General features: G+C 35.4%; 2 protein-coding genes across 2 annotated transcripts; both read left to right on the plus strand.

Moving 5' to 3' along the window:
• The first annotated feature begins 2,149 nt into the window (after window positions 1-2,149).
• On the plus strand, window positions 2,150-5,269 carry LOC311089337 (uncharacterized protein). The gene is made up of 2 exons (XM_084123946.1): window positions 2,150-2,567; window positions 2,898-5,269. The coding sequence occupies exon 2, from the start codon at window positions 2,974-2,976 to the stop codon at window positions 4,096-4,098; it is 1,125 nt and encodes a 374-aa protein (XP_083980072.1). The 5' UTR covers window positions 2,150-2,567; window positions 2,898-2,973; the 3' UTR covers window positions 4,099-5,269.
• Window positions 5,270-6,439: 1,170 nt separating this feature from the next.
• Window positions 6,440-15,093, plus strand: anpeplb (alanyl (membrane) aminopeptidase-like b; the record flags this gene model as incomplete). Its single annotated transcript, XM_084124252.1, has 19 exons — window positions 6,440-7,041; window positions 7,423-7,562; window positions 8,042-8,181; window positions 8,284-8,404; window positions 8,939-9,093; window positions 9,420-9,527; window positions 9,691-9,834; window positions 9,935-10,000; window positions 10,595-10,728; window positions 10,928-11,010; window positions 11,144-11,274; window positions 12,924-12,979; window positions 13,066-13,213; window positions 13,296-13,384; window positions 13,461-13,565; window positions 13,662-13,829; window positions 13,911-14,051; window positions 14,589-14,670; window positions 14,818-15,093. 19 exons carry the CDS (start codon window positions 6,440-6,442, stop codon window positions 14,965-14,967), a joined length of 2,763 nt encoding a protein of 920 aa, XP_083980378.1. The 3' UTR covers window positions 14,968-15,093.
• Window positions 15,094-16,000: the final 907 nt, after the last annotated feature.

Consider the following 16,000-nt stretch of genomic DNA (forward strand, 5'->3'; position numbering starts at 1 on the left):
ATTATAATCGTTAAGAAAATGTAAAGTGTCTCTCATTATGTGTTTTGTATTGTAAACTTTTCTGAAATATGTAAACATGTAAAGTTATATATATTGTATTGGTCACTTCCATTATCTTTGTTTAAACAAATACATGTATGTAGATACACTACTTTTTAGCAGCCTAGTGAAAATATGGTCTATTGCTGTTGTGTTGTGCATGAGTCATGACGTTTTGATGAGTTGGACACCTTATTTTATTGATTGAAATATGAACACTAAAGAATAATAAAGAGAACCAGACAAAATAAAATTACAAATAGACCACACATTAAAAGAAACAAACAATTAAAAACACCATTGCACATGCAACATAGGCGTATGCCTACATGAACATTGGTAGGCTATATAATATCATTATTGTGAAGAGTGTTAAGCTAAAGCCAGGTAACACAGAAAACAGACTGTTTGGATCAGATTCCTTCAAAAATCCTACAAAGTTGTTCAGGTTTTCATATGTAAGTTTTCAAGAGCCAAACAATAAGACAACGTTTTTTTAAAAATGGGTCTGCGTTTTTCCAGTGTTGAAGAATACAAGTTTTGCTTGTAATAAACAGAGGTTCAACATTTTCAATTTACAGGAAATACTGAGTATGCAAAATTATTACGTTTTAAAATACTTGTAATCAGACTATACTTTATTGTAATCAGACTATACTTTATTTATTGATTACATGATTACATGTTATTCTCACAATGGCAGACAAATATTCATAATTCATTGATTCTCACTACTACTTTTTTATCTTTAAAAATGTCCTTTCTAAAAACACCTACTGCTTGGATACATTCAGAAGGTCTTCCAGGTTTGTGGAACTAAACACACAGACCAGAACATGTGAGCCTATCGCTGACAACTGAGACCCACACAGCATGATCACTGGATTTACAGAAATCATTTGACTTCTAACACGTGTTTCCTCACACTTTGCACATTGCATATCTAATCAACTCCTGATTCACACATTATTCATTATTTGAATTATCACTCAGTTTCAGTGAGTTATTTAACCATGCATTAATGTCTTTGGAAGGCTTTTGTCTTTCAAACACATGTACAAATTCACATCATTTCATTTTTACATGCAATGCAGGGATTCCCCAACTTTTTTGTCAGCTGAAATGTCTTTGACCTAATATATTTACTTTAAGTAGCCCCTGAGATTTTAATTTGTAAGTTAGGTCAATAATAAAATTAAGACAATAAAAAAAAAAAAGTTCATGATTCTCTGATGTCGGTTAATGGTCACATGACATGCAGGCGAACAAATAAAATATTTTTTTGTATTTTTATTTTAATAAAAAAAAAAATTATGACTTAATTAGGCTACTTAATAGCTTTTCATTAAACTCAGGAACCCATGCAGTTCCATCATGAACCCCAGTATGGGGAAACCCTTCAGTAATGTAAAATTTATCCTAATGCATTTCATGTTGTTGATAACAAAGAAAGTAGAAATATTTTCTTTCTCCTTGTTTTTTCATATCAATATGCAATATGGTATTAAGATTATTATACTCAAATCAGTGTGATTAATACACCTAATAATTGGCCTTTTTAATACATAGAAAAACAGTCTATGAGAAAAACATACAGCCAAGGTGGTACGCTAATCATTATATATATTACAGGGCTGAGGGCTCACATATATTGCTTTCTTATTATGTGAATTAAAAATAGTATTAATATATCTTTGAATTTCTTTATTATAATATCTTGAGCACGCCGAGACAACGGAATGACGTAAAAGAACAGATGGAATGGCTTTTTAAAACCTGTTCGAAAAAACCGATTCGCCGAAATGAGTCATACTTTCTATGATGTATCATAACGTTTCCAGATACACGCTGTAAAATATGTTTCTGACATGATTCTTTTATTAATTATATCGATCAGCGTTAGATATTAAAAAGTAGTGATGGAGAAATGTGACGAAACGATACCGCTATCGACGCTTTATGAGGAAACTCATGACAACAGAAGTCGAAAAGCATTTTGAGCCTGTCCTCAAGTCAGTTATTTCAATCTAAATCCTGTTTTAACTGTATTTGGAGAACATTTTCAGAGCTGTTCCCGGATCAGCCATAAACACTCAAGGCTGTAGCACGCACATTGATGATGTCACTCGCCGAGAACAACAACAGCCCCTCAAAGGGATTCTCAGCACAGCTTAGCTTCTTAGTTTGCTCTAAAGTGCTGACTAATTCTCACTAATTAAAGCGTTCTTTTTAAATTGAGAGCTCAGTCAGACTGACACGATAGTTTGAGTTACATTTTTCTATTGAGCGAACGAACAGTTTTGTTTTACATCTATCGCTAAAATATGTCAGGCCGCAGTGACAGGCTAACAACGCGCTACTAGCGGTCTATAAAACTATTTTGCAAAAAATAGTTTGGTAAAAAAAAAAAAAAAAAAAAAATTACATGCCTTATTTCGTCCAAAAGCTTAGCAAAAACAGCAATGTGCTGAGTTGTCTTTGCGATTAATATTAACTTTACATCTCAGGAATGTGCTAGTATGTCAAAGGTAAGTTATCACTAGCTTAAGTGTTTCCACATATATTATGTTTACTAATTTAATTTAAAATATATAAATCGTAAATCTTGCAGACGTCAAAATGTTTTAATATTGCATAATATGTTTTATGAATTTTCTGTTGAGATGCTCTGTCTTGATGCACATTAGAAATTACATTTTGTTTTGATTCGTGAACGATTTCTTTCACGAATCGAATTGAAAAAATTACAGTGGTGCTAGAGATAAGTCAGAATTGATCTTTGGATATAAATTGCAGACAATGTTTTATGCATTTACTGTTGTGATGCACATTATAAATGACATTTTGTTTTCTGTTAGGTGCAGTCAAACGTCTCTCAGTGAGAGAGCAAGACAAAAAGGATGATCTTGAAGATTTAACCAAGCACTGACAAACATGCCTCAACGGAAGAGAGCCCTTGTTCCTATTAATACAAGGAGAAGGGTTAAAGGTGATGAAGATTACTTCCCTTTCAACTCCCTACCCATGGAATGCCAGCTCCATGTGCTCTCATTCCTCAGTGAGGTGGACAAGTGCAACTCTGCCCTTGTGTGTGCTAGCTGGAGTTGCTTAGTGCGCTCCGGGAAGCTCTGGAGAGTTGCAGACTATTCTCGCCGTGGGGTGTTTCATCTGGGCCAGGAGGGTCTGCTAGTTTCCAACAGAGAGTTTGAGCGCTGGAAAGCTTGGGTTCACCATTACACCCATCATCTTATATCCCGTGGGGCTAGTTTGCTCACTCTGAAGGCCAGTTTTGATCTAGGGGACCTGTGCAATAAATGGGGAGAGCTCCTGTCACACCTTCTAGAGAACGTGCATTGCCGGGATCTCAGTCATTTAGATTTGAACTGGACATTTACGCTGCTGGAGCCCCTCGACCTTCGTGTTCACACCAGTTCTAGCTCTCATCAAGACAATATTACCAAGATGGACCAGGTCAATAACTTCCAGATTCTCCTGACCAGACTCGTCCACAGCTGTCCCAGGATAACCAAAATGCGGCTGCACTTCGACTGGTCCGAAACGTCAGTTACGCTGATCACTCAGTTTCAACACCTTCGTATCTTAGAACTGAAGTACTTTTGGGTATTCAAAGGGGTCAGCCCGAACACTTTACAGACACTGACGAAATCGCTCCCTAATCTAAAGTCCCTCACGCTCCATGTTCTTGTACCTCTGCGGAATTTAGGCATCTCGTACACCCTTGAATCCCTTTCGCTTGAGTTCTTGGATGTGTCGCCCAGTCGCGGTCTGGTCTTCTCCTGCCTAAACCTTCCAGCGCTGCGAGAGCTGCGGGCGAAGAAGATCGTTCGGGGCATTACTCTGGACCGCAGGACTCGACTACAGATACAGAGCCGATGGCCCTGCTTGTATCAGGTCTTGCGTGAAGGAACGCCCAAGCTTCAGGCCCTTAACAATGAAAGACTCCTTCCCAACTGGAAAGAGCAAAGTTACAGAGAGCTGACGTCAATCCTCCAGCAGTCTTGCTATTGCCTTCAGCATTTAGACAGTTGGCTCTGGTGAAGCTGAAACTTAAAACAATCACGGCCACATCCGGAAGAAAAACATTAGATGGACCAAAAATATAATCAGATAACACAATTCTGATCCTCTCTAATGAAAATTATTTAATGCTGTAATTTAATTATACATCAGCCACACCTTGCTAGCAAATAACTGGATTCAATTTCAATATATGTGCATTTTATTAACCTTACAATTATGCCTAAAAAGAGTTTTGACTTGTGCTATGAAGGTTTATGATCCAGTGCATTTTTTAGGAGCTTACGTGAAGTCAGGAAAATTGTTCTATTGTGCAAAAAGTAGGATAAAGCAGATTGCAGCAATGGAGCGTTGATCACTTTGACATGAACTCTTAATTCCTTAAAACATTTCATTCCTTGTGTGTTTCAGTAGGAATCATCAAAAATAGAGGGGTTTTTGCCTTTATTTGTGTGTATCTATGTCCTGAACTAGATTTTACTTCAGTGTTTTCAGCAATCTGTGACCAAAAGTTACGACATTCCTGATAAAATCTATATTTCAGACAACTTTTTCCTCTTCTGACTATTTAATTTTAATCTCACTTGAATTGAAATAGATTGATTTTATTTTAGTTCAAGCCTGTTATTGAGTGTTTTTAAGGATTTTCACATGAGTGAAAATGTATTGTGTTGCACTTGCATCCTAGAGTTTATCCATATTTGGGGCAAACGTCTTGCATAATACAATTAAAAGCACAATCTTGAGTTTAGGGCTTTCTAAAGAGGTAATGAGTAAAACTTGAACTGCTTAGACATTCTTTACATGATGAGGTATTAGCTGACCAATGAATAGGCATGTATTGATTAAGATCAGATCAGCATTCATGCTAAGCATTAACATAATGTGCCTTTAATGAAGTTTTTCTTCCATGGAGTTTTGCTTTGATTTTATGGAATGAAAATAACGCCTTTAGCCCCAACAACTAATAGATAACTCATGTAATGTATGTCATGTGCATGGAAGTTCTGTCCATTTCCCCCCCCATTGTAAACAGCCAGTGGATGAAATGTGATTTGTGTGCAGTACTTTGTTCTCATCCACAGGATGGCACCACCATACCCTTTTCTTTTCGGTGCGGTGATAAATTCATTCTGTGTACTGGCTGGAACTCAAACAGCTACAATAAATTTATAGATTTTACTTAATAACATTTGTGCTGTTTTGATTGTTTTTTTTTAAAATGCAAATGGTTCACTGTAGCTTTCAGCTATACTTCCTGTTAATGTAAGTAAGCAAGTACATTTTATTTATATAGCACACTTAAACATAGTAAAGCTATCCAGAGTAAAACGAAACGACACAGACAATAAAACAGGAGTATGATCATATTAAAATGCCAGCGAGTAGATACGTTTTTAATTTTTATTTAAAAATGGTAATGGAAGGTGCAAAGCGGCTGACCAGGGGCAATTGGTTCCATAGACGAGGGGCGGCAACGTTTTATGTTGTTATAAGTTTTTTTTAAATCGTTTTCCGATTATTTTAAATCATTATTTGCCAGACACAAACAAAAAAGACTTTATAATTTGAATTTAAGATCAATATAAATAGATATTTAAAGAGTGACAGTTTTTTTTATCTATTCATCCATCCATCTAGATCTAAAAAGTAGATTCATCTACATTATCTGCAGATTTTAAAGACGTTTAGATTAAAACTCAAAGGAGGGGAAGGTTGGGGTGAGTTTAAAAAAAAAAGGCACCAGAGTCCTCTCTCCTAACTCTTAGGAAAACACACTCCAAATTTCACTCAAAGACATACTGATTTAGAAGTAGAAAAGTCTCAGCAATCCATCAATGACTTTATTATTATTTTTTTTTTTCAATGAGTCATCAGAGAAGTTTCTGGGCAGAACACTGCTGTCACCTCCGCCAGGGTCCCAAACAGCTGGATGTCTTATCACTGAGGTCTGAAGATCTATGGCAGAACATAAGATGGACTCAAGAGAATCAGAATGGGATTACTCCACTCAGTTCCAGTGATTAAGTACATTTACTTTCAGAATGCACATCTCTTTTCTCAGCATCAAAACTCTGTAATGTGTTTTTGCTGACCTTGCACTGAACAGATACAGTATTATAACTGATTCCAGATGTGGGACAAAGAGCGATGCAACGCATTACATGTCAAATACAGTCATGTTTATGTGTTTCTGGTTCATCCATGCTAGTTAATGTGTAATCTTGATAGGCGTGGCAGTGGTGCTTGACGCCCCAATTGATATATTGTCAAGATCTGTGAGAGGGTACAGAGTCTAAAAAACGCTCAGCAAGTTCCCTTAGCTCACTTCATTCTCGGAGGTTTCTCAGAAGGATCAGAAATGGCCAAAGGAACTGCCATTTCCAAGGCCGTGGCTGTCGGCATTGGGGTCATCACCGTTTCTTCTGTTTGTGGTTTAGTGTTGATGGTTGTGATGTTCCAAATTGAAATAGAGAAAAATCGTCCACTAGTTCCACCTAAGCCACCTAAACCTCCGGTTATTCCAACAGATCTTCCAACGAATCTCAGACTTTACGACTATTTGATTCCTGAGAGCTACAAAGTCGTCCTCCAACCGTACCTTTACGCAGCGATAACTAACAACTACACAAACCAATCCTTCTTTTTCACGGGGAGCTCAACCGTAAGGTTTAAGTGTATGAAAGTCTCCAAAACCATCTTGCTTCATGTTCACAACCTAAATCTGACGAAAGTGGAAGTGAGAACATCTGATTCAAATGAGAAATTAGAAAGCAGATATACGATTCATTACAATGAAAGTAATTTTCTCGAGATCCAACTCGAGGACAAGTTATCTGGAAATGGGACCTACTACGATCTTTTTACCACCTTTGAAGGGGAACTTTTTGAAGACTTGTCTGGGATGTATGTGAGCCGGTACACTGAGAAGAGTGAGGATGAGGATGAGGAGGATGAAGAAAGGTAACGATATCAGGAAATCTAGTTTCTTTTAATAGAAATATTATTTATAAACTAGTATATATATTAAATAATATTTTTGTCTCACAACATTCATTGACTGACAAAATGTGAATGTGTACTTATTTCAGTCTAAGATATATTTGCATGTATTTGATCACATAAATTGTTTTAAAAAATAATTTTCTAAACTTTCTCTTCATAATATTCACCACAGGCTATCTTTTGTCTGGTAAATTGTTTATTGTGAGAAGCCTCCTGAGATTTTTTTGTATGAAATCGCCATTATGTACATTTACTGTTGTTTTTACATACAGTTTTAATGACAAATACGTGAAAGATAAATCCAGAACATCATTTACATAAATACTTCTCCACAAACAGATTCCTCGCCACCAGCCTGTTGCAACCCACAGACGCGAGGAGAGTATTTCCGTGCTTTGATGAGCCAGCTCTGAAGGCTGTGTTTGATATTACTATTATCCACAGACCTGGAATTACAGCCCTCTCCAATGGAAAGGGAGGTTAGGATCCTAACTTGTCAGGCTTGAAAAAGTCAAAATTTCACTGTACATGAACGAACATATTTGATATATAATATACACATGCTTAAAAATAAAGGTTTAAAAAGGTTTTTTTTACAGCAGCGCCATAGAAGATCCATTTTGAGTTCCCCAAAGAATCTTTCAGTGAACAGTTTAAAAATAACTTACTTTTAAAAATCTAAAGAACCTTTTTGCAACTTTTTTTGTGGTATGAGTTAAAGTTTCTTCATGAAACCAAAGATTAAGAACCTTTATTTTTAAAAGTGTATTTTTAAAAGTGTCTCTAATACAGACAACAATAAACGTCAAAACAGTAGCGTTCAAAACCTGACAAATTTTGAAAAGACTTTGAAAAGGATTTAACTTTTGACTTATAAGGATTTTGAAAAGGATTTAAACAATGTAAACAAAACAAAAATCAGGGTATTTATGCTCAATGTATAATTTCTGTTTTTCAGACTCAATCTTGATAGAAATAGATGGAGAGGAATGGTTTGAGACTACATTTAAATCGACCCACATCATGTCAACTTATCTATTGGCTTTCACTTTAGCTCCTTTTGAGTATATATCGATACATTCTGGGACAAACATGGATGTATGTTGCTTTCATTTTTATTGAAGACTTTTCAGTGCTGGCTTTTTATTTTATTTTTATTTTTTTACATTTCACATATTATTATTATGATGTGTTTCCAAGATATATGCTCGGAGAGAGGCAATTGTTGCTGGCCATGCTAACTATGCAGCTGAAATAACACGGAAGATTCTGAATCGCTATGAGAATGAATTTGAATTGAAATACCCAGTGGAAAAACTAGGTGAGTCAAGGGGAAAAATCAATGAGAAGGTTTCAATGGCTCTATTGAATTATGTGGTTTATTTTAATTGCTTGCATCAATACATATGGATGAAGTTCACCACTTATTAAATGTGTTTTTTTGTGCCCATACAACAAAAAGTTTTTTTTTTTAAATTGGACCCCATTGACTTTTATTGTATGGGCCAGACATTACATTAATACATTATTAAGATCAAAAGTTGTATCTGTTAACATTAGTGAACTAACATGAACATTGTTTTTAACTAACATTAACAAAGGGTAAGAATGCTGTAAGAATCATGTTAGTTATTGCATTAACTAATGTTAACAAATAAGACCTTATTGTAAAGTGTTACCAAATATCTTTTGTGTTCTTAAAAAAACAACAAAAAAAAAACACTCATTCAGGTATGGAACAACATTACAGGATGTTCATTTTTGGGTGAACTATCCCAAACAGAACATGCTGAAATGAGTCTGTGTTCCATATAAAAGACATGGAGGATCACAAGCAAAATTTGTTTTATTACAGATCAGATTGCCCTGCCAGATTTCAGTGTCAGAGGCATGGAAAACTGGGGTTTAATTTCATATCAGGAGTCAGGTTTGCTGTATGATGAAGATACGGGATCAACCTTTGATAAAGAATGGGTGGCCACTCAGATTGCTCATGAGTTGGCACATCAGGTAACCATATTCATAACCTTAATATCCTATTGTATAATTCATCACCGACTAAAGTTTACAAGACTTGTAAACTTCAGTGAATGGCATTGGCTAGATATTTCAGTGAATGGCATTGTTAACTGTGCAGTAGTGACAACCTAATATATATATGCAAATAAATAAACAATCAAAATATATGAGAATTTGCATTCTGCAGTGTATTTTCTCTGATGTAGGTCTTTAGAACATAACATATTTGGATCATCCACTAGTAGGGGTTGAGAACCCCAAAATCATAAATCTTTAAATAAACAATTTTTCCATTTCATACCTGTGCTTAATTTCAGTGGTTTGGAAACCTTGTCACTATGCGCTGGTGGAATGACCTGTGGCTGAATGAAGCATTTGCGACATATATGTCATACACCGGGGTGGAAGCTGCTGACTGGGACTTGGTATGTTTTTGTTTATTTTAGCATAATGATTTTAACAAATAGTACCCAGGGTTACTCCTTTCTTTTTTTTATTTGTCAACAACTATAATGGAATTAACTTAATTCAATTAAAACTCTGCCACCTCCAACTTCTTCTGATGATATTGTTCATTTGTGTTTTCAGAAAGATCTATTTGTTCTCAGAGAAATCCAGTCCGCCTTTCAAGTGGATTCCTTGAACTCTTCTCATCCTCTCAGCTTGCATGAAAATGATATTCAAAGTTCCACTGAGATCATAGAACTTTTTGATGACGTCACATACAGCAAGGTTGGCATGACATCTCAATACAGTTATAGTGTCAGTAAGTAGCTTAATGTTCAAAATTAATAATAATAAAAAAAACCTTCATGCTCTGTACATCCTCTAGGGTGCCGCTGTGTTGAGAATGCTGTCCGCATTCATGACTAACGAAGCATTTATGAAAGGAATCAGGGTAAGCCGAAGTCGGGGGGAATTATATACACTATTGTTCAAATGTTTGGAATCTTTGGAGGATGTTTTGATGTTTTGAAGAAGAAAGGTCTCTAATGCTCAACAAGGCTGCATCTATTTGATCAATAATACTGTAAAACAGTAATATTGTATATTGTGAAATATTATTACAATTAAAAGTAATGTTTTCTATTTTAATAACTTTTGAAATGTAACTTATTCCTGTGATGGCAAAACTGAACTGTCAGCATCATTACTCCAGAAATCATTCTTATCTGCTGATTTAATCCCCAACTCAAATGTTATATATTATAAATACTTTAAATATTTTAATATAATTGTGTTTTTACAACTTTTGTGATATGATGTGATTATGTATTGTTTATGTATTGAATATTTTAAAGTATGGTCAGGACTGATTGTCTAATTACTAAATGTATATATTTTAGATGTATCTCAACAACTTCCAGTACAATAACACTGTGTACAACGATCTTTTGGAATGCTTGCAAAAGGTAAATCGAGGACCTATATTCTATTTTTTACGTTGAAATAATATGAGAGAATAATGACAAATATTTCCAACAATGATCAGGAGACAAATCTAGATTTGGAAGGCTTCATGAGCACATGGATTGAGCAAGTTGGGTACCCAGTAATCACCATTATTACCCAGACGGGGGAGACTTCTCAAGAACAGTTTTTACTAAAGCCAGGCGTGGGCCATGAGTGAGTTCCAAAAATCAATAGTATTCAATATTATCATATTTACTGAATCATTTAGGTTCCATGGCAGGCCATTTATAGCACTGGATTTAAACTAATACAATAAAAAGTCCTAAATTATTGTACCATTATATAGTCTTTATTGTTTAGTCTCTATAATTCAGTTTCCAAATTCAAATATTGTTTATTTTCTTCCTAACAGTATTCCATGGCAGGTTCAAATCACATACATTAAGTCTGATGATCCGGGGTTGAAAAAAGATTTACTGAGAGTAAAAGGTCCAGGTAAGGAACGAATAAACTTTAAAGCTTCATTTTAAAATATAAGAAGGAAACCTGCCAAAACAACAGGGCTAAATATGCAGTAGCTGTTTGTAGTTATTAACCCTGCTGCTCATTTCTGCATCCTTCCTTACAGTTCGAAGGCCACATTTTCAACTCAAAGATCAATGGGTTCTCGCCAACATCAACTGCACTGGCTTTTACCGTGTGAACTACGATGAAGAAAACTGGAACAAACTTCTAATGCAGCTTGAAAAAAATCGTCATGTAAGACATTTTATTAGCATCCTTTTTAAATCACTTTACAGTTAAGGGCAGCAACATAACTTTGCACAAGTACGCGAACCCTTGGCCAACAACCGATCCGGTTAAACATACTTAACGTGCGCTGTTCCATTGGTCTAGCGGTATCAAACTTCAGTAGGCTACTCAAGGGGGCGATAGAGATACATTCAAATAGGCTGCCTCTCACATTAAACCATATTACTCAGGTAAATTGCTATAAACATACTGAATCAGCATGAAATGGAAGTTGTTTTAGTCTTTTCTTCCCTATTGTGACGTATATCAGAGTGAATAGAGATGGCTTCTCGAACAAGACAAAATGTAGGGCGGGACTTGATCTTGTCCATTAGGAATTGATTGGATCGTTGGATTGTTGTGGTTTGCTATAGAGCTTGGGCGTAGATGTTATGGAATGGTGCATTGTGGGTAACGGCGGCCATTTTAGAGGCAACGCAAAAGCCGGTTTGGAATAAGGTAATAGCGTAGACGGCCGGTCTCCACCGGCACCGAGAAAGAAAGAGAAAGAGTTATGGATCATGACAAAAAAAAGTTGGCTATACCATATACTGACAAACTTAATAATGAAGCCAAACAACGCTACTTAAAAAAATTGAGATTATAGGCGGAATCGATCCCTATGAACATAAAATATGGAGCTTGGAGTATTGGACACCAAGTCTCCATGTGTTTTTTCCAAGTAGGAAAATGGGGAAAACTAACATAATTTATGAGGTGTTTGCCCTTGTTGATCATGAGACCGATTACAGCAGTTCACAATACAGCAATACTGAACCATTTTCCTTAAAATAACCTAAATTAAACCTAATATTATCAAATGACCAATGTTACAATTTTAATTACCTACTACAGTACATCTACTTCCGTACCGTGATTCCCACAATGCATTGCGACGTGACGTAACGATCCCGAACTCTATAGACCCTTAGGTGCGTTTACACAATGTCTAATTACGAGATTACGAATTGTAAAAAGCATTCACATTCTCGTACAAATCGTAATTACAGCATTATCTGGGAATTTTCTGAGAGCTCCCATTTGTACCATATGACTGCTGTACCACCTGATCGCTACAGATTAATATTTCCATTGCCGTTGATAATTCCAATTCTGAACAGCTCAGAGTAGAACATCATGTGTTGTCATCTCGTAATTACGGTAATTACATTGCGACATTGCGTGAACTTTTCACATTTCCGTGGGGTTCTCAGAAGCGGAAGTCGTCATCATTGGGTAAACTTCTATAGTGGTGAATGGGAGACAACAACTATAATAATTTGTCATTTTGATTAAGGATTACTAGAGCACATGAACTTGATGTGCACAGATAGGTCATTTATAATAAATGCTGCAATATATAAAAAAGTTAATGCTTTGTCAAATATAACTGTTTTACTCAAGATGCCTTTAAAGGAGCTACCAAAAATGAACATAACCAATGTCCATCGCATATGAGAATACAATGCGCGATCCGACACATTTCAGTACGCAACTTGTGAAATCGAGCTTGAAGCGTCTGCGTTCACGTACTTGCGTGAAGTATGTTTTGTCATTTACAGTAAATATTCAAAATTCAAGCAGAATACTGATGAGATCAAACCTTACATCTTTAGATGATCCCACTCATCAACCGAGGGCAACTCATTGATGACGCTTTTAATCTTGCAAGGTACATTTTTCATTCAGATAATTTGGTAATTCTATTGTTCACTGGGATTTGTTGCTGTATGTTAACTTCTAATATTTGTTGTAAAGGGCTCATCGCCTCAACGTCACTATTGCACTAAGTCTAACTAAGTTCCTGGTGAATGAAACCGAGTATATTCCATGGGAGTCCGCACTGAAAAACCTGGACCATTTTATCCTTATGTTTGATCGCTCTGAGGTCTATGGTGCGATAACGGTGAGCACAAGGAAACAGTCTAATTAAACACATACAAAACAGTGAAAAATGTGATAACTTATCTCTACATTTCTATGTCAAGAAATACCTACGCATGCTAGTTACAGGACTATATGAGCACTTTGAAGAGTACACAAATAACGCAACCATTCCTGAGGATCACACTGACCAGTAAGCACATTTATTGTCTTTCTTTACATATATTTTGTTGGAAATCTAGCAATCATTCTTTGATTTTTCTTCTTAGGTATAACCAGGTAAATGCTATTTCAGTGGCCTGCGCCCATGGCCTTCCCAAATGCATAGAAATGGCAACAAGCCTATTCATGGATTACAAAAATGGCTCAAAAATGTGAGTTGCGTCTTTAAGACTAAATTAGTTCTACAAGATATCTATGCATATACATAAGATATATTGACTTGAAAGCTGATGTATTTTTACATTTAGGATTCATCCGAATTTGAAGAGAGCAATCTATTGCAGTGCAATAGCTGCCGGTGATGAGGATGATTGGGAATTTGTTTGGGAAGAATACCAAATGACTACAGTCGCTGCCGAGAAAGACAAATTAAGATATGCTCTATCATGTACCAAAGAAATCTGGCTGCTGAACAGGTCAGGGCAGCGATTTGAGCTTTACACCATCTCAACAGACACTTTACTTCATACTCACTATTGACGTCTATAATCCAACAGATATCTTGAGTACACTCTTGACCCTTCAAAGATAAGAAAGATGGATATGGTCTCTACCATAAACTACATTGCCAAAAATGTAGCCGGCCAGCCTCTCGCATGGGATTTTGTTCGTGGCAAGTGGTCCTATATCACCCAAGAGTAAGTTAAGGTCCAAATGATTCATTAAATGCAATGAATGATAACTGGAAAAACAATTTTTCACTCAAAAACTTGCTAGTAACTTGCTAGTAACACTGAATTAAAGACAACATTTCGAAGTAGAAAGTCTGAGATTGTATTTTCTTGTAAAACGTACTCCAATAATTTACAATCATTTTTTTTACAGCGCAGGCAAATTAAACCACTCAAATGACATATTCCGCAAACATGTTCAGTCTGTGTCTTTGGCTTGAAATGAATGATGAATTATAAAATATGAATCGGGAATTGCCACGGCAATCAGGAAGTTAACACCCAAGTTACATAAAAGTATCAAAGATCAACAGCAATTCAGGGTCCAAAGGCTGCCTTCAGCTATAAATGAATGATAGTCTTAATTGTCTTAAACGTTTTATCTATGTTACTTGTTGGAAACCATAAGTATATGGACATGTGACTTCAAGGTTTTATCTCTGTTACTTGTTGGAAACCATAAGTATATGGGACATGTGACTAACAATCATCTTTTTTGGGCAGGTATGGAGCGGGAATCATATCTTTAGGCAGTCTACTAGATGGTGTGACAAAGAGATTCTCCAGGGACGTTGAACTTGAGGAGGTGCTGTTGTTTGCCATTTTTGGTTACTCTCTGACTCTATCAATTATTGTAGAGGGATGATAAAGAGTAATAGTTGATTATGTCTCAATCTGTAATTGTGTTTCCACCATTGTTCTTACACAAACATTCAAAATTGTCTTTACACAGCTGAAGCAGCTCCAGAGGGAGCAGGATAAGAACGAACAGGGGTTCGCAGCTCGAGCTTTGGAGCAGGTCATTGAAAGAACAGAGGCAAATATTAAGTGGGTGAATGAAAACAAGCAGAATGTTAAGGATTGGTTCAATGGAGAGCTGTAGGATCAGAGTTTTTGTAGGCCTGCAAGATCAAAAACAGATGTATTTCAGAAGGCATTCCACAACGAAAGCAAAACCCTCCTGTGGTTCTGAGATGATTTTCGCTGGAGAATTAGTCAAGCGTTAGAAGAGAAGAATCACGAATGTGCAAAAATGGCTACATAACACATTCCCTATGCTGTGTTGAGTAGTTAAAGCCAGATCTATGGTGTATTTAAGAGAAAAGGCCGAAAATGAATGTTTAGGACAGCTTAATTTATTGCCTTTAATATAATTTAGCCGATATTACTGAGTATTGTTTACAGTGATGAAATCACATCTAAGCACATAAACCAAAAACAAAAGCACAAAGGACTATTATGTTATTCTTTGTATTTGTATAGTTTATTTTAATTAAGATGCATATTATAAAAAGCTAGTATTTTGAAATATTACCTTTTTATAAAACCACAGCAATAATTTTGTTGATTACTGTGATTGATGATATTATGAAAGACAAAAGTTGTGATTCATGAGATTTCATATTTTTAAACGTGTAAAAGTCAAACATGTAAATCTTTAAATAAAGTGAATTTTTTTACACAGCTGTTTCTTTTGATGCACTGGTACTGTAATAGATCTGTAACACACACACATATATATATAGTCGATATTAGATATTTAATTGTGCATGCTTATTTTCCTTTTTACATTAAAATGACCATTGATGCCATTTAATGCTCACTAAAAAACACATTTTTTTTACATTAAATATATTTTATATTATATTATTTTACATTAAAATAATTTAAATGTAAACTTCAGCAAATCTAAAAACAATAAAATCTAAAGTATACATTTATTTTATTATAATTATAATGTTGCGATGCCTAAACAATTAAAACAACTGATTTTAGGTTTTAGTGTTTTAAAATAGTGTATCATTTTAGAATCAGCCATTAATCGGCCATCATTTTAATATAGTTGCAAGTATAAATATGATTATGAAATATTATAAAAACATTTTCAATAACGATGTTTAATGATCTGAAGGATA

This window comes from Abramis brama, assembly GCF_963993115.1.
Source record: "Abramis brama genome assembly, chromosome: 9".
NCBI classification, from domain to species: domain Eukaryota; kingdom Metazoa; phylum Chordata; class Actinopteri; order Cypriniformes; family Leuciscidae; genus Abramis; species Abramis brama.

What these genes read in the sequence shown, in the direction of transcription:
- LOC311089337 (XM_084123946.1), top strand. Translation starts at nt 2,974, where the DNA reads ATGCCTCAACGGAAGAGAGCCCTTGTTCCTATTAATACAAGGAGAAGG.